Raw genomic sequence first — 24,562 nt, 5'->3', positions numbered from 1 at the left:
CTGAATTGCCTTGCAAGTGAAGGATGGGATTTCTAAAGCTGAGTAGGAATCAGAGTGACTCACATTGTAGCAGGGGTAGGGAACACTCCTTGGGTCTTTGGGCCAGGTCTTCTGGGACTCAGGAGACAGTTCCAACTAGTGTTGGTGTGGAAGAAGTGCCTGTGCCTCCTCTCTGTCCAAACCTGGCTGATCTTTAATTACAGTCAGAAAAGCTCAAGGTGGCCCAGCTCCGAAGCCATCAGTACTGGGAATGAGCTGCCTAATGGTTGCTCTTCCCTAATCTACTTTCATGGTCGTGCTGTAATGGGTTTTTCACTCTCCATCATAAGACCACGTGGGACCTGTAAGCTTCTTGGGTCAGAGGTCCTCTGGTTTCTAGACATGTCCCCCGCAAGTCCTCTGTTCTCCTGGCATCCCCATTGATTGCTTTCTGGTGGCCATTGCTGCCTCTTGTTTTGCAGCCAGCTGGCGGCAGGGCTGTCTGCAGACGCGTGGCACTGCGGGAGATCCAAGGTCCTGGTGGGCAGATCTGCCTGCACCACTGACCTCATCACTAAAGCGAGCAACACTGCTTCATGATTTTCTCTGTGCCCCTTGCTTAAACATGGAATGGCTTGTTCTTTGGGGGGCTTCTTCCACTAATTCTGCCTTGAAGAGAAGCGTTCTGAGAGAGGTCCTGGTATCTCAATAGTTAGATGTCTCTGACTCAGTCATAGCCCTTTTATCCCCAGGGATATGATCAGAAGGGGGCCCCAATGCCCCCTTTCCTTGTGCGAGGATCTGATCTTAAGATGTCTCATCTAGACAGTGCTGTTTCTTCCTACTTTTTACTAAGAAAGGGAAAGACCTTGTGGAGCAGTGCTTGGGTGGAGTGGGCTCTTCAGAGAAACATCCAGAGTGTAGCTGAGGGGGGACTTCCCTGAAGTGAGGACAGAGGAGAGGAGGGGGCAGAGGGATTCTGGCAAAGGCATTTAAAAAATTAAATCTTTCTGCTAGGTGCACACTGGCCCCTCATGAAGGCAAGAAAGCATGTGCTTTTTAGAGATGTCTTTTTAAGAAGCCCAGGGCACACTGTATGGAGCAGAGGCAATTTCTTCCTAATTAGAAAGAACGCCTTCCCACCTCTCCCTCTCCAGGCTTATTTACTCTCTGGTGGCAAGAACAAGAGCCTCCCTGCCATGAAAACAGTGCTGTTTCCATAATTGAGGCAAGACACTTAAAAACAAGGACTGTCCTTGTGCAGTGGGAGGAGGGAGGCAGCGAGACAGAGTTTGGTGTTGCACAGCCTGGCCATTCCTGTGTTTACAAGCGAATGGTATGTGAGCAGGCCCTTGCTCCAGTCGTAAACCTGGCTGGAGAGTCAGCAGGCTTTCCTGGGCTTTGCCTTATCTAGTTCCTCCGAGAGAACTGTCTCCTCTTACGGCTGTAGGTAAACAGGGTGGGAAATGCAATTTCTGTGGGGAGCAGGGAGCTCGTGTGTGTTCTCTGCAGACAGATGTGGTCATTTTTATTACCGTTTAGGTGTTTTTCCACAGGGACTTCTGTCACAAGGTTATCTGGGTCTCTGCGAGAGTGTGTGAGTGCTATATGTCTCCAGTAATTTTCTCTTTTTGTTTTGGTATGCCCAAAAAAAGCAGTGCTCATGCTTGTGCTGAGAGGGTGGATCCTACACAGTGATGGGGCCTCAAAACAGCCTTGGAGGAAATCAAGTGCTTGTGCAAACGAGGGCTACAAAGAAAGATCTAAATAATGGCCTTTTCAAGGCACAGCTGTATCCAAAGGCAGCTGCTACTCCTTGCCAATTGCAACTCATAGTTTAAGACTTTCTCCTCTGTGTGTGTGTATGTTTTCCTGTTAGGTAACCGCTGGAGTTACTTTCAGGGTCCTGGCTCTTTCAGGTGGGTCATTGCTGACCATCAGTTTAAAATGGGACTGTGAATAGGTAATTAGTTTGTGCCTCATTAATATAGGTGGCCAGTCCAAATTGCAGACGAGGCCAGTTTATCTACAACCTGCGTTCTCTTCTGTTCAAACAATGCTAACTTTTAAATCTGGCCTTGTTGCTGGTGGAAGTGGTTTTGTGCATGTTCTCCCAACCCTCCAGACCTCCCTATGTAAATGGGACTGACAAAATGCTCTGAACAAATAAAGCAGCGCGTAACGTAGCCCATGATGCAAGAGCCGAGCGTCTGTGCTAACGAGGCGTTGGAAGCTGTCCCAGCTCTCTCCCCTGCCCACCGCCACTGGCCCTGAGTCTCCTGTCGTGAGGGGTAGGATGTTAACACGGATTACCCTCCAGCTGTTAGGAGCGCAGAATTATTATGCCTGCGTCATGTTTGTTCATACAGCACCAAAGTCTGTCTCCCCAGCAGACAAGCATTTGGATGTTGACAGATTCTTATTTTGCTCCGTTAATCCTTTGTTGCACCCAGCTATGTAGTTTCCAGGCCACCTTACAGCCCTGTATCCAGCCCTGCAGGTAAATGTCAGTCCAAGCAGTGTGTGATCCTGAAGAAGAAAACCTTGGGTTTTGCCCTGACAAAGCTGTACAGAAACACTGATGAGCTTCTCTGCCAATTTATCTGAATGAGTGTCTGCTACTTCACAGATGCTTTTGATTCCTTTTAAATTCAGCTGGCTTTTATTTTGATGTATGCTGCCAGTTACAGACCCTTAAGAAAGGATATTGATGGCTCCCAAAAATGTGTTTTAGATGTAATCCTAGAATCACCAGAGAATGGAGGGCAGAGCTGTAGTGAGAAAAAGGCTTTGAGCTCCAGCCTGGCATGCCAACAAAGTTAATTGCGGAGTGAAGCAGTAGCTGAATAGATGTTTTCAGATTGTGGCTGACACGGTTGGGTACTGATGGCATTTTCTGGACCTGACTCAGAGAGGTCAAATTCTTACCAGGTCTGAGATACTTTGCAGTTCTAGTTCATTACAGGTATAGGAGGAGAGGATGGTGTAAAAACAGCTTGTCAGGGTCTCCAGCAAGTCTCATGGGCTTATGCATGTTGGCAAGTTGCTGACCCATCAGAAAAGATGGCTGACTTCTTGACAATAATTCACCAAGGCTGCATTAAACAGTTTCAAACCAAAGTTTTTATAAGAGTCAGTGTTCTGATGATGTCCTGGAGCTTGCTTGCACTGACAATCACGGGAATTTAGGTGCCGAGGTCAAAAATGAAATGAACCTGTAGAATCAGAGAAGTGGGGTTTGTGTAGGTGGTATGCTCACCTTCAGTTTGTTACATATGTGAAAGGAATTCCTTTGTCTCCTTAGGATCTGTTTAGCCTCGTGTCCGTCAAGGGGGTGGGAATGAGCATAGTAATTCTTACCCAGCTTAATGCAGGGGTGCTGCTGGAATTGGAGTTCAGGATTTTCAGATCCTTCATGCCAAATTGCGCCCCTCATGCTTAGAAAACTAATGCAAGTGTCTAGGAAGTTCCTGCATTTTCTCTGATTGCAGAGATAAAGGAAGCTTCCCCAGTACACGTAGGAGAGTCGTTCTGTAGTGTGAAAGCAGTGCTTGTCCCAGGCAGCCGCTGAGCACTGAGGAGCCTGCATGCCTCCCGAGTAACACCTTTCATCTTTCCAGGTTGACAGGTACCTGTATCACATGCGTCTCTCCGACGATGTCCTGCTGGACGTGATGGCTCGCTTCCAGGCCGAGATGGTGAAGGGCCTGGGGAGAGACACAAACCCCACGGCAACAGTAAAAATGCTGCCGTCATTTGTGCGCTCGCTTCCCGATGGCTCAGGTGAGTTCCCCCTGCTCCATCACAGCAGTGCTGGTTTAGGAAGATGATGGGTTGCTGCCAGTGCTCAAGGGCAGCACAGCAAAGACACAGGGCAGCCAGTGGCTTTGGGTTATTGCCCATCTCATGTTGAGAAAGCAGGCTTGCATTGAGGAGACAACAGCTTGGGGCAGTGCTGGCAGAGGGTTTTTTCCCTGCACCAGGTGGATTTTGACCTAATGCTGCTTGTTTGAGGAAAGGACCTAGTAAGCACTGAGAAAACAGCCTCTTCTGTCTGCAGATGTGGCTGTACCTAGTGCAGGCCTTGCTGCAGGAGCTGTGGCTGGACACAGCAAGGGCAGCCTCTACAGCTCAGACCCTGCAGTGCAGTGTGCTGCAGGTGTGGAGATGTGGGCAATGCTGTGGCCCTGGCATTCATGGAGCTACAGGGAAGGCAGGATGCTGCAGTGAAACCCCTCAAATTGCAAAGTGGCAGCAACTGTTGCGTTCCCAAAGCTGTGATCCCCTCTCGGCTTCTGACAGCAAACTCAACACTGCTTTCTCTATTGCCCCAAAAGGGATCCCCTCCTGCCCTTCCTTCCCTTCTGCATTGGGAAAGTCTGCTTTTGGATGGGGTCTACCAGGAAAGAGTCTGCTCTGCTGCTGCAGCTGGATCCTTGTTTCCAGTTGCCCCTGAGACTTGAGAGGGAGAAAGTGCAGTGGTGTCCGCTGGGAGGATGCGAAGTGAGGTAGGGTCGAAGAGCCTGTCTTGTTTGGAGAAGTGTGCACATCCAAAATAACCCCCCTGGCTCAGCTGGCTCCCAGCAGTGCAGGCTGCAGAAAATGACGTGTTTTCCCAGGTTTAACCAAGCTTCTGAATTTGTGCAGGAGACTGTGTCTGGCCTAGGTCAGGACTCGGTGTATAACAGCTGTTCATGCAGAAAACTTAAGAGAAATGTTTGCTTTGTACCTCATTTCCACAGGACTTTCTTCCTTCTGAAGGTAACTTTCCTACAATTAAATAATAATGGCTTTAATGGCATAAAGGGAGCATTTAGTCCCTTGAAATGAGGGATATCAGAGAGAAATTATGTACAAACCCCTCGGAAACTGCCTGGCTGGAACCGGGCACTCTTCTTTTTGCTGCTACCTTCACCAAAGAAAAAGAAATATTAGCTTAGCCCTTGCTAGCTCTGCGTCTGTCGCTGTTTCTGAGCTCTTATATGGCACTGATCCTGTCCTGAAATTGCGGGGAGCAGCTGAGGTCAGGAGACATGGAAAATTGCATGTAGTGTCATGACTGTTGCAAGACTTCATGTTCCTCGAGACTAACTTTGGGCAATGCTCTCCTGGCCTGCGTGACCTTTCCGCTGTGTCAAGGACATGCTGCAGGATCAAGCTGGGCTATGCCTTATCGTCACACTGCCTATTTTAAGTATCACATTGATTTTTCTGGTTTTGCTCTGTTGCAAAATCTTTATTGGTTGGTGGTTTTTTTTTTTCCCAAACAAAACTTCCAGGAGGTTTTAAAACCTCAAACTTGGCTGGAGTTTCCCATTTGTAATAGCAATGAACTTTCAGACTTTACAGTGCCTGTGTTGTTACCTGTAATGACCCATACGGAGAATCATTCAGTTTTTAATCATTGAGGGATTAATGGTCTGACTGGTGTCACAGTTTACTGAGTTACACAATTTGCCTCTTCACCTTTGTGATAACTGACCATGGTATTACAGGTAGAATTTCCTGCTTCCTTCCTTCCTTTTCAGGGCTGGATTTCGTAAAATTTAGCCAGGTGTTTGGACTGTGGAACAAAGATCACGCAAGGCTACGTACATGCCACTACATTTTCTTTGAGGAAGAGCCTTCTCCTGAGCGTGGGATGAATTGATAATTGCTTTATTGTAGCAGCAAGGCCAAACTGTCCTTCTGCCTGAGGTCTTCTGCTAGAGAAGAATGTGTCTGAGCTAAGACTCCTGCCGACTGAGAAACAGGGTGGTACTTTTACAGAGGCACCTAAAGGCATTTGGAAATGCTTGTGTTGGTTGATTTTGAGTGGCAAATTGGTCTTGCCCCACTTGGAAGTTGGCTTCTGCAGTAGGGCCAAGTCTTAACACGGGGCTGCAAATCCTGCATCCTTTACTGGACGTAGGTAATGCTCTCAAACTCCCCTTTCTCCACGTTTCAGATGTACAGTTTTGCAGCCCCTATGTGCTCTGGTTGGCTTCGCAGTTGCTTTGGGCCTGTTTTACTGAAAAGCTTATCCCTCTGCAGCTTGAAAACATGCTGCTGTGGAAGGAGCAAGGAGGGCAAAACGAGGCTGCTAAATAAAAATGAAACTAGATGCCACATATCAGGTCCCTCCCCTCAGCTTGCTACCCTTGCTCTCAGCCTTCCTGGTGATGCTCCCAGGCCCGTAGAATAAGGACCTGCTGTGATGGGGGCAGGAGAGCCTGTGGCTGCGGTGAGGCAGAGGTCCTGGCATCTGGGCCATGCTTCTTGGCCATCTCCGGTGACGGTTGCCCACTTGTGTTGCAGAGAAGGGTGACTTCCTTGCTGTTGACCTGGGTGGTTCCCAGTTTCGTGCCCACCGGGTGAAGGTGTTTGATGATGGGAAGCAGAGCAGCCAGCTGGAGAGCAAGTTTTACCCCACACCCAAGGAGGTCATACAGGGGAACGGAGCTGAGGTAGGGCACACGGGGTCTTCTGTGGTGGTGCTGTGCTTGAGCGCATGCCTGCTGGACACAGCCTGACTTTGTCTTCTCCCTTCTTGTGCAGCTCTTTGATTACGTTGCTGACTGTCTGTTAGACTTCATGGAGACCAAAAACCTGAAGCATAAGAAGTTACCTCTTGGATTTACATTTTCTTTTCCATGCAAACAGACCAAATTGGAAGAGGTAAGATGCAAAAAGAAATATTGGCAAATAATATTGCTAAATGCAGAGAAGCTATTGCATGGGAGTGTTACCCTGTGGCCTTTTTGAGGGGCCATGTTTACATAGCTCTCTGAAGAAGGCATGAATGACTGTTAGCATTTAACTAGACTCGACTACCATTCAGACACTCATTTCTGATCTCAAGGCAACATCACCTTTAAGCTAAAGCTATTCTTTTACTTATTCAGTAATGATTCCATAGTAACCACGTGCCCTTGTATGAAGACTGTTAGACTGCAAAACGCACACTTTTGTGTCCTGAAGCATGTTTCTTTTTTAATCACTCTCATTCAATTTCTTTTTTACAATTGATTCTAAATAGGAAGGTCCTGTAGCTGAGAGGCCGTATGGGGGAATGAAGGGCTAACTGCAATTATTTTGTGGCCTCTTACTCTAGCTGGGTTGGTTTTTTTTTTTTATTTCTAGGCATCTGTGCTTTGGGTTCTAGTCCTGCAAATGCTTTGTGCTTAATGCTGTTAGTTTGTGATGAATGCCAGTAAAGCCACACATGCTTTAAACAAAGCACAGGGAGACGCATTTGCAGGATTGGGGCTTTATAACTTACCTGTTTAGTTGTGTTTGTACCAATAGGTACCCCGAGGTGAGATGTTCTGCTGTGACTTATTTTGGCTTATTTTAATGCGTGGAGAGACAGAGTGGGCTTCTCCACAGACTTTGGTCTTGGCTGTCTTTGTGGCAGGTTTGTACGCTAAAGTTGGAGCTTTTCGGTCACTGGACTGTTACTTTGCAGGGGATTCTTCTTGCCTGGACGAAACACTTCAAAGTTCGAGGAGTTCAGGACACAGATGTGGTTGGCTCTCTGCGCAAGGCCCTCCAGAAGCATAAGGCAAGTTTTGTACCTGCAGGAGGTGAACCTAAGTGGCTCCAGATTGTCCTTCTGGGAGATCAGCTGTTGATGTGTGGGTTGTTTTGGGAGTTGTCAGACATCCATCAGGGACAGCCAGTAAAAAATGTCCAACATAGATGTATATCTAGTATATAGGGCTCTCCCTTGGAGCTGAAGCTGTGGAAGGGGACATGCAGCTGCAACTCAGGCTGCCCCAGCTCAGTCTAACAGCAATGGCAACTGCACCAGGCTTTTCTGACAAACGATGTTGGATTGGGGAAAAACAGATCCTGCAAGCAAAGATCCTGGCTGTCCAAGCACTTGAGAATTCAGAGATGTTTGTTACTTTACAGGGTTGTGGGGATAGTGTTATAAAAGAAAGTAGTGGGTCTTTCAACTGAAGAGCTTTCCTGAACCAGGCCTTCAAAGTACAACCCGGGGAGTATGTCTGCATGCTGTTGCTTTAACACACAGGAGGCTTTCTGAGCTTTTTTTTTTTCTGTTAATCGCCCATCTTTATGCTGTTAGGACATAGACGTTGATGTTTTGGCACTGGTCAATGACACCGTGGGAACCATGATGACTTGCGGATATGATGACCAGCGCTGTGAAGTTGGACTCATAATTGGTAATTTTTTTCTGTTCGCTAAGTAGATTTTTTTTTTCCCCCTCTCATTTGTTTAATCCTAACAAATCTGGAGTAGAAGGGAGTGTCCCAGTACAGGAAAGAGCAGGAAGAAAACAGAAAAAACAATGGTCAGATTTTCAAGCCTGGCTGCCTTCTGTAAAGCAGCTGGTTTTATGCTGATCACATTGCCATCAAATACCACAGTCCCCATTTTGTCTGGGTTCAGTTGTGACCAGCATACTAAACTTTTCTGCTGACTGTATAGAAAATTACTGTCTGTCTGTCCAGAGAAAGCTGAATTCCACTCACGTCTGGTAGTTAGGATCAGCTATGCTTTCCACAGCATCTCTACTTCATGCACTGTGGTGCCTTTTTTAAGGCGCACAGAAGTACATTTGAAAAAGAAAAAGTGTTTTTAAACAAGTCAAGCTTTAGATTAATTTCCAGTATTTTCCACTCATTGTGAAATGATTATTTAACAAGTGCAGGTGGCTTGATATTAGCATCCTGTACTAGAGGGTTATGTATTTATATATTCTTCCAAAGACGATATACTGACTTATTCCCAAACATGTGGACTTAAACAAAAAGCAGCCCTGGGACAAACAGGTAATTTGTCCGCACTGGCTCCAACATGCACAGGGACTGGCACCAATGCATGCTACATGGAGGAAATGAGGCACATCGATCTGGTGGAAGGTGATGAAGGGAGGATGTGCATTAACACAGAGTGGGGTGCCTTTGGAGATGACGGCGCTTTGGATGACCTCCGCACAGAGTTCGATCGGGAGCTTGATCTGGGATCTCTCAATCCTGGAAAACAATTGTAAGTGATTCCCTGGCTGATTTGCTGTGACAGTCTGAGTTCTCAGAGTGAGTTTCCAGAGTATGCCGGGGTCCCCTTTGGAGCAGAAATTAGGTTGAGTGAGCCTGAATTGACTTAATCCTGGTCCTGTCCTATCCAGACCCTTCCCTTCTGGGAAGGGTGGGTTCCTTTCACACCTCCCTGCCTCACAGGCCAAGGGGTTGCTGCTGCAGTTGCTAATGTGTCATTAAAAATAGGTGGTTCCTCTGTTATGATGCTGTGGAGGGGTACAGGAGGAGGAGGAGGAAGGTAAACAAAGGGCATCTTTAAAGCCTGGTTCATCAAAACTGCTTCTACTGGCTGAGCGGCTCACAAGTCTTTTGAATGTTCCCTTTAATCACTTAGTTATTGTGAGGGGCTGTTGTTGGGTTCCAGGACCTCAGGATGGGATCCCATCTACAACTTAGCTCCCAAACCCCTTTTGTACTTGTTTAAATGCGATCAATCTGCATAAGAACATAAGGTGCTTGAACTTCTCATGGCTCTGGCAAGCTGGTGAACACCTGTAATCCTTCCTGTGCCCCATTCCAGGTTTGAAAAGATGATCAGCAGCCTGTATTTGGGGGAACTTGTAAGACTCATTCTCCTCAAAATGACAAAAGAAGGTCTACTCTTCAATGGAAAAGTGTCAACAGCTCTGCTTACTAAGGGCAAGATCGAAATGAAACACGTGTCTGCAATGGAAAAGTAAGAAACTGTGATACGCTGTTTGAGAGTGGCTGTTGGTCTTTCACAAGCAAAGCAATGATAATTAACGTGTAATTATAATCTGTGAGTACTGGGAACAATCCTGAACTGTTCAGGGTTTTGCTTTTGCCTAGGAGAAAAGTTGATCCTTCTCTAAGTAGGAATTGGTGGAAGGTGAAGTTTTAGTAAAGTTCCACAGTAGCAAATGTATTATTAACCATCACAGATGCATGCGGTTTAAATGACCTCTTTGGAGACCTGAGTGTATGGGATGATTGTTGAGGTTTTGAGCTTCTGTGATGTGGGAATACTGGGGTTGTGGAGATGTAGTACAGGCTCTGGGTCACCTAATGGATGACTATGTGGAAAACTGACAGATTCTGGTGTTTTGAAGAGGAATCCTGGTCCACATTGTTACTCCAGGAATAATTTTCTTTGTCGTATTGAGCGAAGCTGTACATCTATTCCTGTGCTGTCCTTCTGTCACTAAATATTTTATCCTGTTCTCTTCTTGGGCAGCTAATTGGTATGTCTCACCAAAAACTGAACCCCAGGAAGCAGCTTCTTAAAAGTCTGGTCTCTCCCCCAGGTACTTTTGGGAATAGTGCGGGAAAGACATTACTGGTTTATGGGAACCAATTACGATGCTGCCTGTTAGGTTGTGCCCTGGTCTTCTCTCATTTCTTTTTGAGCCAACATGCAGATATTGATTTATGTGCTGCCTTAATATCCTTGCATTAGATGATGTATTATTTTGTGTTGGGGTAGGTATAAAGAAGGTCTGAGCAACACAAAAGAGATCCTTACAGAGCTGAACCTGTTTCCCTCTGAAGAGGACTGCATTGCTGTTCAGCATGTCTGCACCATTGTTTCCTTCCGCTCGGCCAACCTCTGTGCTGCTGCTTTAGCAGCCATACTGACCCGACTGAGAGAGAATAAAAAACTATTAAGGATGCGAACCACTGTTGGGATTGATGGGGGACTCTATAAAACCCACCCCCAGTAAGTAACTACAGGGGATTTGGTAATTGCTGGCCACATGTTAATGTTGCAAAGAGTCTCCATTTGCATACATGTGTGGCATTTCAGAGGACTGCTGGTTCTGCTGCAGGGTTGGGGTGAGATCTGGTGGAGTGCGGCGGATCAGGCTGGCTTAGTTATTGCAAAGCTGTCTCAGGAGCTTTAGAGTGTTGGGTGCGGTGGGAACAACGTGACATGCGGGATAATGGTGTCTGGGGAAGAGTGGTTGATTCCTCAAGTGACTCCTGGGCCTCCAGGGCACTTGCAGTTTACTGTGGATTTTTTCTTTTCTTTCTTTCTCCCCACCATGCCCCCCTCCCCCTGTTCCATTTTTGAACCTGTGCTTTCCCAAACTGGAAACTTTCCCAAACTTTTCTCCCAAACTGGATGGAAGTCTGATTCCAGATGGGAGACTCTCACCCTCTGTCTGTGACTGTGACTCTCCACTGTTGCCTGGCTTTTCTCCAGTGTCCCTCTCCCTTGGCACTGGCACTTGTTTAGAGGTATCTTCACGTTCCTGTAAGAGTACAGGTTCTGCAGAATAGCCGGAAATCAGGATCATTGTACCCACCTCCTAGACCAGTTTCTGACCTTGTTCTCCTCTTGACTGCTTCAGCACTTGTGCTGTTGGATGTGTGCATGTCTTGGAAGTGTATGTGAAGTAAACCATGCATGAAATGCCTGTGAGAGTCTAAAGAGACTCTTTGTTCTTGTAGGTATGCCAAACGTCTGCACAAGGTGGTGAGAAGGCTGGTCCCAAACTGTGATGTTCGGTTCCTCCTCTCTGTGAGTGGCAGTGGGAAGGGGGCTGCCATGGTCACAGCGGTGGCATACAGGCTGGCCGCCCAGCGCAAACAAATCAATGCTGCTCTCGCACCATTTCTGCTGTCCCTGGAGACCCTCAGAGAAGTTAAGAACAAAATGAGGACCGAGCTGGAATATGGGCTAAAGCGAGAGACGCAAGCCAGTGCCACAGTGAAGATGTTACCCACGTATGTCTGTGGGACACCAGATGGAACAGGTGAAGTAATTTCGTGATCACCTGGGGGTGGTGCAGGAAAGTTGCTTGTCTTTTCTGGTGGAAATATGCCAACTATTCTGGCAAATGCTATTGTGATTTATGTTGGCAAAGTGGTGCTTCCTGCAATGTTATCTGGCTGGCCCTTCAGCCCCATGCTAGCAGACTGATGGGATAAATGCCCCAGGGAGCAATGTGTTATCAGTGGCACAGATGAAGTTTCTTGGGGATGTGTTGCAGAGTATGCCATTCTGACTGGCAAACATGCTACTAGAAGCACCAAAATTAAATAAATACCTTTCTTCTCTTACAGAGAAAGGAAAGTTCCTTGCCCTTGACCTTGGTGGGACAAATTTCAGGGTTCTGCTTGTCAAAATCAGAAGCGGGAGAAGAAGATCAGTGCAAATGTATAACAAAATCTTTGCCATTCCTCTGGAGATCATGCAAGGGACGGGGGAAGAGGTAACCTCTAATGAACGTTTCCATCAGTTCTAATGAACTGATCCAGACAAGGCCCATTGCATGGGATTACTGTGAGATTTATATGCTGCTTCTGTCCTTCCAGCTCTTTGACCATATTGTCCAGTGTATAGCAGACTTTCTGGAGTATATGGGGATTAAAGGTGCTCGACTGCCTCTGGGCTTCACCTTCTCCTTCCCATGCAGGCAAGCCAGCATTGACAAGGTAAGAACTGCAACACAGAATGGGTCAGGTGGCAGCTTGGTAAATGACATCAATTTGGGTGAGGGTGACTTGTTGGTTTGGAGATTGCAAACAAAAAGCTATTCTTGTAAATGTTTTCTTCCAAGTAGGACTTTTACAAGGTTGATGATATATATACGCACACACATACATGTGCAAATTAAACTTTGGAGAGAATATTTCACCTGTTTTGTGGGGATTTTATTAAATTAGTTGTGATTGATGAGAAAGTCATTATCCTATATGCATATGAGAGATACAACTTTCACCTCATGTCTCATACGAGATGGATGTTATTTGCTTTTATTCTACAAAGATTAAGCCCTTATGATAGCAAAATGACTACATGTTTTTAATAGCCCAGGAATCTCTTATGCTGCCTTAACTATTCAATGGCAAGAGAGAACAGATGACTTCTCCTACTGGCTCAGCTACAATGCCAGGGTGTTTTCCTAACTGTGCTGCACAGCTCTGACTGTATAACTTCTGCCTTGTATTAGTTTTTTTGTTGAGTGTCAGTGGGCAGAACTGAGCTTGCTTGTTCAGGAAGAGTTGGACCTCACAGATTTGTTAATTTGACATACCTGGCTTATTGACAGATATGGTATCTTCCTCTTTCCAGATCTGTTGTAAGAAAAAAAATAGAATTAAAAAATCAAATTCAGGAAGAAATAATTCTTGATTATTCTGATGCATTTCCAAAAGGGGCGGGGGAGATTGTGCTGTCTAATTCTAGTCAAATATGTAAGATATTGGGGAAATGAGAGACTGCTATTTTATTGAATGTTTTAATGACCTGGTCATTTTCACAGTAGCTATTAAGTCTAAAAGCTAGTCTACTCTGTCTCAATTTTCAGATCACAGTTGAGAGTATAACACTAGGACTTGGCTATTTGTGGGGACACCGCTCAATATGACTTCCAAACCTACAGCATATTGTTTAGGTCTTGACCAATGATGAGGAAACACATTCCACATCAGTGGTGGTAAACTGAGTGAGACACATCTGTGTCAGGGTCCCATAGTGTGTTTGATCTCATACTGTTGCTAGAACTTGAGGGGATTTTTTAAGAGCAGCTTTTTTTTCCCAGTTGCCCTCTTTCTTTTTTTTTTTGTCTTATTTGGAGAGACACTCCCAAGCCAGTTATCAAGTGGAAGGCTAATTTGTGTAACCTGAAAAACTACTTCTGTCAGGCCAGGTTGCTGTCCAAAAAGAAGTGAATTAGTGTTGCCTGTATTAGTAGGATCATACCAAGTGTCCTTCAGTAAATGAGCCAAAAATTAACAGTAGATGTTCCTTAATGTTTAACTATTTACAGCAAAAGCATTTTTTTACAGTCTTACAATGGCTAGGTGCACAGAAGAAGGTGAGATGGGAAGGTTTTCCAAATGAGAAAATTCTGTTAGAGGGCACTGAGTTGGCGGTGTCTTGATAAATAGCTGAGTAAATCTGGAGTCACTACCATAAGCAGTTGAGTAGCAAAGATACACGCGCATGCACCCTGCACGAGATATTCACAGTAACCTGTCCAGGGAAGTATATTATTTAAAAAAAAAAGGGGGGGTGGAGACAAGAAAAGACTGCTGCTTGGAACTTCCAGTCTTCTCTCTATCTTCACTTATGGATTTCTTCCTCTTCTGTTTCAGGGAACACTTGTGGGATGGACAAAAGGTTTCAAGGCAACAGACTGTGAGGGGGAAGATGTTGTTGATATGTTGCGAGAGGCCATCAGGAGAAGAAATGTGAGCTTTTTGGCTCTTTTTGGTGTATCTAATGCACACTTTACCTTCCTCTGGGACCCCACTACTGATTGTGACTTGTGTTTTAGGAATTTGACTTGGACATTGTAGCAGTGGTGAATGACACTGTTGGGACAATGATGACGTGCGGATATGAGGATCCAAACTGTGAGATTGGCCTTATTGCAGGTACAGTGATAACGAAGTGACCGCTGTAAGAAGAAAGCATATATGCAGGTGCTAGGCTTTGCACCCTATTTTGGAGTTTGTAAAACAACATCTTTTATTTGAGTTTGATAGATGGTGTACTACTCACTTGGAGTTCTTGGCAGATTTGTATGGTATTTAAAAGAGAACGTAATAGCACCTGTAGCAGTTAGGATCCTGAATCTTTTGGACTTTTGACCATATCTCTGATGGTGCCTAACAAGTCGGTGCCTGGTAAAAGAACATGGGAACAGTAGATATAGCATGAATCCTCATTTTAGCAAGTATATTGATAATTTACTGTGTAGCCAGGTCATAGGCCTTGGAACAAGAAGGTATTTTTTTTTAAATTGAATTCATTCTATTTAGGCTTTCTAGATGATTCCTCCAGTCCAGTAGATCCCTCCAAGTTTTCAGCCAGGAATACATATAGACATGTAGGATCTGAAGTCCCGGCTGGAAAATAGACTCTTCTGGCTGGCTAAGTGCACCAGCCATCTCATTTTGTTTGGAGAACTGGTCCTTATATTAGTTAATGCAACCCATGTTGCAAGTGATGAGGCCCTGTTCACCAAATCCTTTCAGACTTGGTAGCTGCTTGACTGGCTGCTAGGCTCTTGGCAGGGTTTGCTTTTGGGAGCATGCTGTCATGCGAGATGATTTGCGGTGCATTACAACCAGGCTGGCAGCAATGACCGATCAGTGCCTGCCAAGAGCTGCCAAAGCCATTTCTGACCTGTAACAGAGTCTTCATTCGTCTATGCTAGAAATATTTTGCACAGGACCCATATTACTTGGTAATGTTTTGTTGTGATAAATTACAGCACTCTTAGCATTGCTGGCTTGCACTTGCTTCTGTAAAATACAGAGAGATGTTTGAAATTTGGGATATGGAGAAGAGAGCTTTTAAGATGATCGCTGCAGTCATCTTCCATGTGTTTCAGCTGCTACTTCACTTTTCTGGCTGAAGCCTTGTCATTTCTTTCCTCCTAGGAACGGGCAGCAACGTGTGCTACATGGAGGACATGAAGAACATAGAAATAGTGGAAGGGAATGAAGGAAAAATGTGCATTAATACAGAATGGGGAGGATTTGGTGACAACGGCTGCATCGACAACATCAGAACAAAATATGATAAAGAAGTAGATGAAGGCTCACTAAACCCAGGGAAACAGAGGTAAATGTGATGGTTGTGATGCTAAGAGCCTGATTAAGTCAGCCTCGGAAGCAGGAAATGTTATTTTTATATTCCATTTGTTGCATGGTAAGTCATGCAGATATCCAGACAAAACCCAAAGATGTATGTTGTTTCTGTTACCACAGCGCTGTTTTCACCTCAGGGCAGTTACCAAACAGTGCAGGTCTTAAGATTTCCCTGCAAAGTGTAGGTCTTGCTGCTCTCCTCTTCTTGGAGTGTTTTTTTAAAGGTAAAGTACAACTTGTGCAAGAGGGTAAACTGAACTTGACCGTTCTTCGCTTGGTAAGGACAGCATTGATTACATATGACTCACTGGTGAATGTATGGGGTGGACAGGGAAATGTTTCACTTCAGTGTGGACTCTGGCTTTAACACTATCTTCTGTTTAATACTGCAAGGTTTTTTTTCTAGTTCTGTTTCCTTTTAACGTAGGTAAATATTTTGGAATTAACGTTTTGTGCTTGAAGCTGCTGCAACCGATTTCTGATGATTGAAAGATGGAGTTCAATGGCTATTGCTCTGCAAGCTTTTACCGCTTTTCTGAGGGTTGTTGTTGTTAAATAGAGGTAATATGCCATCTCTTTAAAAGCACACTTTTTTCTTTCGTGACCTAACAGGTATGAAAAAATGACTAGTGGAATGTACCTAGGTGAAATAGTAAGGCAAATTTTGATCGACTTAACCAAACAAGGACTGCTGTTCAGAGGACAGATTTCGGAATCACTCAGGAAAAGAGGCATATTCGAAACAAAATTCCTGTCTCAGATTGAGAGGTAAAGTTGTTAGATTTACATGCCTAAATCCTTAAGGTCTTCTGGGACCTGTAGAAAATAATCGTCTGCAAGTGTGTGAAGCCCTTTCCTTCAAAAAGTCAATTCTAGTTTTCTTCTTTGCACACCTTCCCCTCACCCCCATTTTCCCAGCCCCAGAATAAAAGCCAAAAATGAGGGGAGTTCCAGAATTATTCTGTAATTACATGAATTATCCTTTCCTCTCCACACAGCTGTGTTATCTTGGATGCCTTAACCATCAAGCATGTTTATACTTGGAATGTTTCTTGTAGGACTTAAAATAGTACTTATTTAAAAAAAAAAAAAAAGTAAGTCAGTGATATACAAATACCCCATGAATATGTGCTTACCTACATATCTGTGCATGATTGTGATGGTCTTCCAGGCTATTTGAAACCCTTTCTATTGTTGAAAACCTTGGAAGGTAGTGTCTCAGGCTTGAGATCAAAAATAACACAGTCAGGTGGCTGGTCTGGCTCGGCTCCCTCATGACTTTGGGAGTCAGATGAACAAGTACTGCTTGTGCCTTCTGGAAATACAGTCTAACGTAGCAAAGGGCACACCAGGAGCAAGTTTTCAATCTGAATTCAGACTGGAATCTGCCTTAAAACGATTGAAGAGTGTTAGGGTTGGAGAAGTGGTCCCATTTCCTTTGAATCGTGGCAGAGTCTCAGCTGTAAGACTTTCATTTTCATGCCTGCTGAAGCTTCCCCTAATGCCTTGCTGCTGCATGTGTTCCCTCTGCGCAGTGACCGGCTCGCTCTCCTCCAAGTCCGTCGAATTCTACAGCAGCTCGGCCTGGACAGCACGTGTGAAGACAGCATCATTGTGAAAGAGGTGTGTGGAGCTGTTTCAAAGAGAGCTGCCCAGCTCTGTGGGGCGGGACTGGCGGCTATTGTAGAGAAGAAGAGAGAAAACCGAGGTGTGGAGCACTTGCAAATCACCGTTGGCGTAGATGGGACTTTGTACAAGCTCCATCCACAGTGAGTACCTTGATACTGCTTCCCTTTGCTGTTTGCTCATTTCCACTGTGAAAACATACTGAGCTGTACCAGCTTTCTGCTGAGATGATAAAAAATGAGAAGGGATAAAGATCTTACATGTTTCCCTGCATCCTGTCTAGCCAAACCCTTACCTAGCCAAAGGTTCAAAAATTGCAAAGTCAAGTCCAGTTACCACTGGAAGGCTCTTTTCTCTGGGGTGTTGAGCGAACTTACTCTTCTAATATTTATTTTCTAATGTTTTGGGGAATTTCTCCAATACCTGGGTGTCTCAGATGGAAAGCTGTGTTGAGTTTTTGGAGTTGGGTCATTATTTTGTGAGCAAGCCCTAGAAGTAGATGCATTAGCTTTTGAGTTGGGAGAAGAGAGCCACCTCCATGATCTCTAAAGGCAAGGGGGGTGTCTGGCATCGTGCTGAACAACATTGAAGTGTAGAAATAGAAATTAAAATCTGATTGTGTACAGAAACTTGCCTCTTTTATGAACAGGAGGAAAAGCAAACAGAAAAGGGTGTTGTGAAGAACAAGTGGAAGATGTTCGCTGAGGTTATGGTTCCTTGCTAATAGATAAAGATCTCGGACCAGAAAGCAGCTGCTAAAATGTTCTGTTCTTCTCTCCCTTTCCTTTCAGTTTTTCTAGGGTCCTGCGGGAAACAGTGAAGGAACTGGCTCCTCAGTGTGATGTGACTTTCATGCTCTCTGAAGATGGAAGTGGGAAGGGAGCTGCGCTCATTACTGCAGTAGCAAAAAGATTGCATAACGTTGGACAGAAGTAAAAACGAGAGGTCAAGTCATGTCAGCACTGCCCCGCGTGTGCGCTAGAGATTTGCTGGGCGGTGATTCGAGATAGCTTTGCCAGACACCAGTACACAGGTACCTGTTTTCAGGGAGCAGCTGGGTTTTGACCGACCACGATCGTGGATCTTTGTCCTTTGATAACTCAGATCTGGTGTTTCTGCTCCCCACCAGCATTATATCTTGGCATACCGCGATCTACTCGGTTCTGTACTTCCTGCAATGCATCTATAATGTGCATGGGAGAGTGAAAACGAAACAAAAGACAAACCAAACAAAACAATCAACCCCAAATATGTCTTTTTACAATGGCTTAATTAAGCTACTGCACCACAACTGAATTTATCACCAGTTTCTTAGGATTTTTGCGTGTTTTAGTTTTGGCTTGGCCTTGCTCAAGGAATACTGAGATCCTGGTGTGGCACATATCTAATGGACATGTTTGTTCAATGCTTCACAGGTTTTACAATAAATCTGCAAGTAAAATAAATTCACAAGCTTTGGTCAGTGATGCTCCCCCACTACTGCTACACTGGTCGCAAGTGCACTGTCTTGTGAAACTCCCTGAGGACAGGAGGCATGTTTAATAGATGAATGTAAAGGAAAAAAAATACGATTCCACAAAATACCCATTTGTATCAAAATATATTAGTGCGTTTGGGTGGACATAAACCTAAACCAACGCTGGACGGATTCTGACTGTGGCTGATTCTTTTGATACTGGGGAAAGAGAGGATGTAGGAACAGGTACGGAGTCTGCTATGTCTATATCAGAGCTACCTAGAGAATATCAAATCTGTTCATCTTTAGGCTGCCAAAATAGCTGTGTAGAGAGGAAAAAAATAGTCACCTGAATTTCTGAAATTCTCCTCTTTGTTTTCTCTCAGTTATCTCCTGGCTTGTTCATGGGAGGATAGTTTCCATTTTGTGGAAGGGAGTTTATCCTTGTTTTTCATTTTCTGTTGCCTGCTGCTCTGCCTGCCTGTAGGCTGTTGTAAATAAATCTGTGGTGCTGTGAGCCTTAGCTTTTCTGTCTAGTGCCTCTTCTGAGTTGTGGGAAGAACGCGTAGACGAGTGGGAGCTTTCTTTAAAGCTATCTATAACACTACTCAGCAGCACCGCAGTTATGATGAAGGTGACTTTGTGGATAGGGCCTGTCAAACTGCAGCCAAATTTGCCTGTTTCTCAACACCGATAAAGCACCATCTTATTTGACAGTAGCATGCCCAAAGGCATGCAAACACTAGGAAAATAACCTGTGCCCTTCTGTGACCAAATATCCCTCACCTGATTTACCCACTTCAGAATCAACTGAAACAATAATATGGTGCAGAGAAGCAGCAAATCTGTAGCCTGCTCCTCTCTGTTCTCAAGTATTCCTGTATCTCCTTTAATCCTCTCCTCTTGGGTATTTGCTTCCTTTTAGGCTGGCAGCAGAAAGTGGTGCCAAGAAACGTGCTTTAAGCCTAGTTAGGTCAAAAGTAACTGTCGTGCAGGGGGATAAGCAGATGGGTTTATGTAATGATCTGTAACAATGCCGACAGGTTTAAATTTAGTAATGGCAAATTCAAAATTTGAAGGCACAGACCTTTCCTGTTTCATAGTTTTTAAAGGAAGCACGTCAACAGCTTTGTGTCGGAGTCACCAAATGGATAAAAAATATTATTGGGAAATAATTTTCACTTCTGAAGGAATTCCTCATGGTGCTGAGCTCACTATACTGAGCAATTGGGAAGAAACAAGTTGTGAACTCATATTACGTTTAATGTTTCCCACCTTTTGTCAAGAAACTTAATATTTTACTTTGTCTTTATGTTTCAGAATCCACAGAGCTACAGAAACCAAAGCTTGCTATGTAGTGGGGGCAGGGTTATTTTGAACAGATTTTTTTCCTGGTGATGAACAGGCTAAATGTGGAGGGGCTGGGTATAGAAGAAAAAACCATCAGTGCTTGGGGCTATGTGAGGCCTAGAAATAGCCTAGCATAGCTCTGCTGCATTGGCTGTTTCTCCCCTCGGCACTCTGAAATCTTGTACTATCTTGTGCACTTTCGGGTCCTTTTGGGGGAGTGGATTGTGCTAATTTGCAAAAAGTGCATCTGTGAATGAAGTATGCCCCTGTATAGCTGGAATGAGGCGATGTGGACTTGCCCCAGGATGGCCACGTGAGTATGGTGCAGGGTATCTTCTGTACTTTTATTCTAGAGTCTGTTCTGCGCAATTGGAATGCAAATAGGTTAACAGAACAAGGTAAACCCCTTGCATGGATCCTTGCTTTAAATCTGGAAAGAAATCCTATATTGCTTTGAGTTTTCTTTTTAGTCTTCTTTGGAAATTAAATATTCATAGTTTACACCTCAGCTGCAGTTATTCCTTTTCTGCAGTAGATTAGGCCCACACAAGAACTTTTTTTGCATCTTCAGTTTTTTTTCCAGTGAGTCTGTGGGTGTTGTGGAATCCAATCACATGAACCTGAAACTGCTCACAAAGTGCTTGGTGACCTACAGCTCTTGTCGAGGTCCCTAAGGCCCAGGACACGCACGCTCTTGCCTTTTCCGCAGGCTGCTGGCTTGCTCTGAAGCCAGGCAGCTCCCACATGGCTCTGATACGCATCTGCTGGGCAGGGAGATGGCTTCCAAGCTGGGGAGGCTGCTGCTTTCTGAAGGGGAATGAGCAAAGATTCGCTGGGCAGCCCTGAAAAAGGGAAGGATTGGCTACTGTGGGATTTTACCGGGGCTACAAACTTCGCTTGTAGTTTCCCGGGGATCCCATAAACACACTGATGCTTCGGCGGACTCCAAAACAGAACGTTCTGCACCTGGGTAACGATGCATCATCATGTTCCTGATTGTGTCGACACGTGGAAACTCAAGGACTGTTGCAAACTTGCAGTCTCCCTTGTGTGTAGAATTTAAGCCGCTGCACCAAAACCCCTCTCTGCACATCGTATGTGGTGATTCGGTTTAAAGCCCGAGCTTAAAATAAAAGTAGAGGCCTTCCATTAAATGTAACACAGCATACCATACGCTGAAAAATACGTAGTACGATTCATCGCATGAAATTATTAGTTGATTTAAAATAAAATGAGATTCTTCCAGTTTCACATCTGAGATGTGTTTTTCTACTGCTTTTTGGGTAGCTTTGTGGTGCTTCATTTCTGTGTGTTCTGTGGGTCTTCCCTCCAGTCAATATGTTTAGTACTACTTGAATTTACTGATCTTGTTTTGATGCTTCTTGAAGACGTGAACATCCTTTTTCAGATCTGGGTCATACATTTGATTTGGAAAGTTGAAAGATCTTTTAAGTCTCATAGGTGTGATAGAAGTGTTACCGGGTAGAGGCACTAAGGTTTGTGCTTTGTACCCTTTCATCCGCAGGGAGAAGATGATCCGCAATATGTTGGTTTGCCTGCTAGAGAGACATTTTGGTGGCTATAGATTTGGACAGCGCTGCTGCTTGACTCGTAATCCAGAGAAAATGCAGTAGCGGCTCGGTGGTGACACGTTCCCTTTGTTGCTCTGACAAAGTTCAAAAGTAAATATAGGATCATGTGCAAATCCTTCAGAAATCCTGATTAGCATAATACCCCTCCTTGGGAAGTCAATATTATATAGGATTAGCAGATTAGCGTAAAGGAGTTTGAGGCTGAAATGTAGGTAATACCGAAATGAAAGTATTGTTGTGATTTGTTTCTTTGCGTTTGGTGAAACGGGCTGGCTTTTGTTTGGGGGTCTCGGATGCAACGTCACCGTAGCAGTAGGTGGAGAGGGAGGGAGGCAGGGAGCCGGGAGGACTCGGTGGATGTTGTCCAGCTGTAGGTAAACTTGCAGCTTCTCTAGAAAGGACCTCCACTGCCTTGGACTGTCATCGAGGGCTTGTCCAGAGCATTTCTCAGAATTGTCAAGTAATTTTTATTTTGTTTTTACTATTTTATTTTTTAAAATAATAATAAAAAACCACTAATCCTGTACATGGGTATGGATGGCCTGTTGGGGTGAGGCTGGGAAGGGAAATCAGATGTCTGCTTTGTCCCAGCACTGCATCCGCTCTGTGAAGCTGATGTAAAGCAAGACATAAAACCACCAAGTTTAATTAATGTTTTCCCCTCTCTCATTGATACTATCGCATTGCAGGTGCACACTGAAGGTGCTGTAAACGTGATGGATCACGTCTGTCCGAGAGGGGAGTGCCAAAATGATTTTGATCTCGTTGTGTGCTTTTTAACTTTCTCCAGATGCCAGCCCCTTCCCTACCCAGCCTTACGCTTCGTCTGCACTCCGTGTCCGAGGGCCTCGCGCAGCCCGAGCACCTCTAGAGATAGTAAAAGCTGCGTGCTATAAAGAGAGAACAGATTTGGGTAAGAAACCTGGTAAACATGGGTTCCTCCAGAAAACCCTTGCCACTGGCAAAAGGAATTGGCTACAGGAAAATGGACAAAGGGCTGCGGGCTGGAGGTCTCCTGTGGGGGAGTTGAAGACCCAAATGTTGGGGAACCTCAGCAAGCAGGAGCTTGCTGGAAGGAGTGAAAGAAGGTACTTTCACCCTTGATCTTTCCTGAGTGGTTACTAAAAAAAATCCAAAAAAAAGCCCCAAAAAATCTCCACACCCAAAGTTCTTATTTTTATTTAGAAAAGTGTAAGTTAAAACCAAACAAAAACCAAACCAAAGCTATATTAAAAAAAAAAAAGATGGGGAGACTGAGACTATTTCACTGCCACTATATTTTCTTTCCTCCTTTTTTTGGGAAGGATAAAGGCTGTTTGGAGAAGGGGGGAGAGATGTGCGACAAGTATGGCATGTCACCAGTCAAAGCTTCCCCACAAATTTGTTACTGCATATCAGAACAACTTTAAAGTCAGTCGTAATAGTGGGGGAAAGGGACGACAGCAATGCAAGGTGTTGTATATCACAAAGCAGTGAATTACAAGGACTATTTGAGGATGTAACTGAGTTAACTGGTTCATTTTTTATTTTTCTGTGGGCAGGATAAAAGGGGAGGGAGGCAATGGGGTTGCCACCTTGCTGGCATCCATTTTCTTTGGAGTCGGAGGTGAAGACGTAGCTCCCAGCCTCCGGCACTTCAGACATACCAGGGTTCAGTTCTCAAAACCACCCGTGTTGTTGATTCACCTTACTTTCCTGGAGGGCTCTTTTCGTTGTTCTTAATTTTGCTGCTTGCTGTTTGGGCGTTCAGCTTGCCAAAGGTTTCTGTGCACCTGGGAAGTCCCCATTCCCGGCCGGCTTGGCCGGTGCCAAATCACACCGTGATGCTGGGCCATCTGTTTAGCTGTGGGACTGGGACAGCAGCCTGCGAGGCTGTTGTAGAGGACTGTCCTCATTCTTGCAGGCTGCGTCCCCTCCTGGGAGCGAAAAAAGGCTGTCCTCTGCTGCCACAGGGAGTTGGAGAGCGGGGAGATGTGGAGGGGATGAGACCCGTGGGGCTGAATTCAGCACAGGCTCAGCGGGGGGGTGGGGAAGGCACCTTATGGGGCGAGCTGGGATCCCGGGGCAGCAGCCATCTCTGGCTGTGGCTTCGTGACAGTATAAATAAAGCACGGTTAGGATGCCGAGAGCGGTTATTGGAATGTAAGCGGTTAATGGAGCAGATTAGCTGGTGATGGACAACTTGGTCATAGAGGGGAGCTCTCTGCAGGAGGAGAAAATGGATGGCGGAAGGGCACGGAGGGAAAGTCTGTGAGGGTCTGAGCAGGTAAACAAGGAAGATGCTTTCCCAGCAGGCGCGTCCTGAATACTTCAAAGTGGAAAGTTACGGACGCTGATTTGGGAGCTGCAGCTGATTCTGGAAACAAATGGGATAAATACTGGCATGGAAAAAAAAAAAAAAAAAAAAAAAAGTTGAAATGCCTGAAGGGCACATCTGCTGTGGCCAGCGATTCTGCAGGAAATGCACTGAAACCAGAGAGAGACGAGGAAGCCGGACATAAACACGGTTCCCAGTGAAGCCAAAGGAAAGCCATGGGCCTGAGAAGCGCCTGCGATAGCGTGCCGAGGATTTGGCTTTCTTTCCTTGGCTCTCCAGTGAAGAAGCTGTGTTTAACATGGGCTCGAGTCCGGCTGAATGAATTGTAAAGGTGTTTTGCGTTCTGAACTCGGAACTTCTGCTCTAGAGACTTTTCTGTTGCTTTCAAGTGCGTGTTTTCAGAGCAAGGGAGCAGCGCTGTAGGTCTAAAGCCCAGTCTGTTAGTCTGAAATTTGAATAATTGCATGGTCATTAAATTTTGCACAAAAAGGAATTGACTCTAAAAACAGCTGATATGTTATCACGATCAGAGCAATAGCAATGCCTTCTTTCATCACAATGAAGTTACATTGTTAGAGAGCATAATTGACATTTTTTATTGAAAGATTAAGAAGAATTTGTTTACAGC

At 45.0% G+C, this 24,562-nt stretch overlaps 1 protein-coding gene across 13 annotated transcripts in view; it reads left to right on the top strand.

The window, feature by feature from the left end:
* Nucleotides 1–18,981, top strand: part of LOC104124622 (ATP-dependent RNA helicase SUPV3L1, mitochondrial) — a 46,190-nt gene extending 27,209 nt beyond the window's left edge. For 2 of the 13 annotated variants that reach the window (XM_035892579.1, XM_035892578.1), the window contains exons 6-22: nucleotides 3,600–3,762; nucleotides 6,277–6,425; nucleotides 6,517–6,636; nucleotides 7,427–7,522; nucleotides 8,051–8,150; nucleotides 8,745–8,976; nucleotides 9,547–9,702; nucleotides 10,471–10,704; nucleotides 11,439–11,743; nucleotides 12,054–12,202; nucleotides 12,306–12,425; nucleotides 14,091–14,186; nucleotides 14,273–14,372; nucleotides 15,384–15,567; nucleotides 16,206–16,361; nucleotides 17,129–17,362; nucleotides 18,011–18,967. In XM_035892579.1, coding sequence (XP_035748472.1) covers nucleotides 3,600–3,762; nucleotides 6,277–6,425; nucleotides 6,517–6,636; nucleotides 7,427–7,522; nucleotides 8,051–8,150; nucleotides 8,745–8,976; nucleotides 9,547–9,702; nucleotides 10,471–10,704; nucleotides 11,439–11,743; nucleotides 12,054–12,202; nucleotides 12,306–12,425; nucleotides 14,091–14,186; nucleotides 14,273–14,372; nucleotides 15,384–15,567; nucleotides 16,206–16,361; nucleotides 17,129–17,362; nucleotides 18,011–18,155 — 2,739 coding nt within the window. In that variant the 3' untranslated portion in view covers nucleotides 18,156–18,967. Of the gene's footprint in view, nucleotides 1–486; nucleotides 520–2,040; nucleotides 2,271–3,599; nucleotides 3,763–6,276; nucleotides 6,426–6,516; nucleotides 6,637–7,426; nucleotides 7,523–8,050; nucleotides 8,151–8,744; nucleotides 8,977–9,546; nucleotides 9,703–10,470; nucleotides 10,705–11,438; nucleotides 11,744–12,053; nucleotides 12,203–12,305; nucleotides 12,426–14,090; nucleotides 14,187–14,272; nucleotides 14,373–15,383; nucleotides 15,568–16,205; nucleotides 16,362–17,128; nucleotides 17,363–18,010 lie in introns of those variants that run through there. The other 11 variants (XM_035892582.1, XM_035892581.1, XM_009636984.2 and 8 more) reach the window with 11 other exon arrangements.
* The last annotated feature ends 5,581 nt before the right edge of the window (nucleotides 18,982–24,562 follow it).

This window comes from Egretta garzetta, unplaced genomic scaffold, assembly GCF_000687185.1.
Source record: "Egretta garzetta isolate BGI_Z169 unplaced genomic scaffold, ASM68718v1 scaffold204, whole genome shotgun sequence".
NCBI lineage: Eukaryota > Metazoa > Chordata > Aves > Pelecaniformes > Ardeidae > Egretta > Egretta garzetta.
Note: the sequence above shows the minus strand (reverse complement) of the source record. Positions and strands in the feature narration are given on the sequence as shown.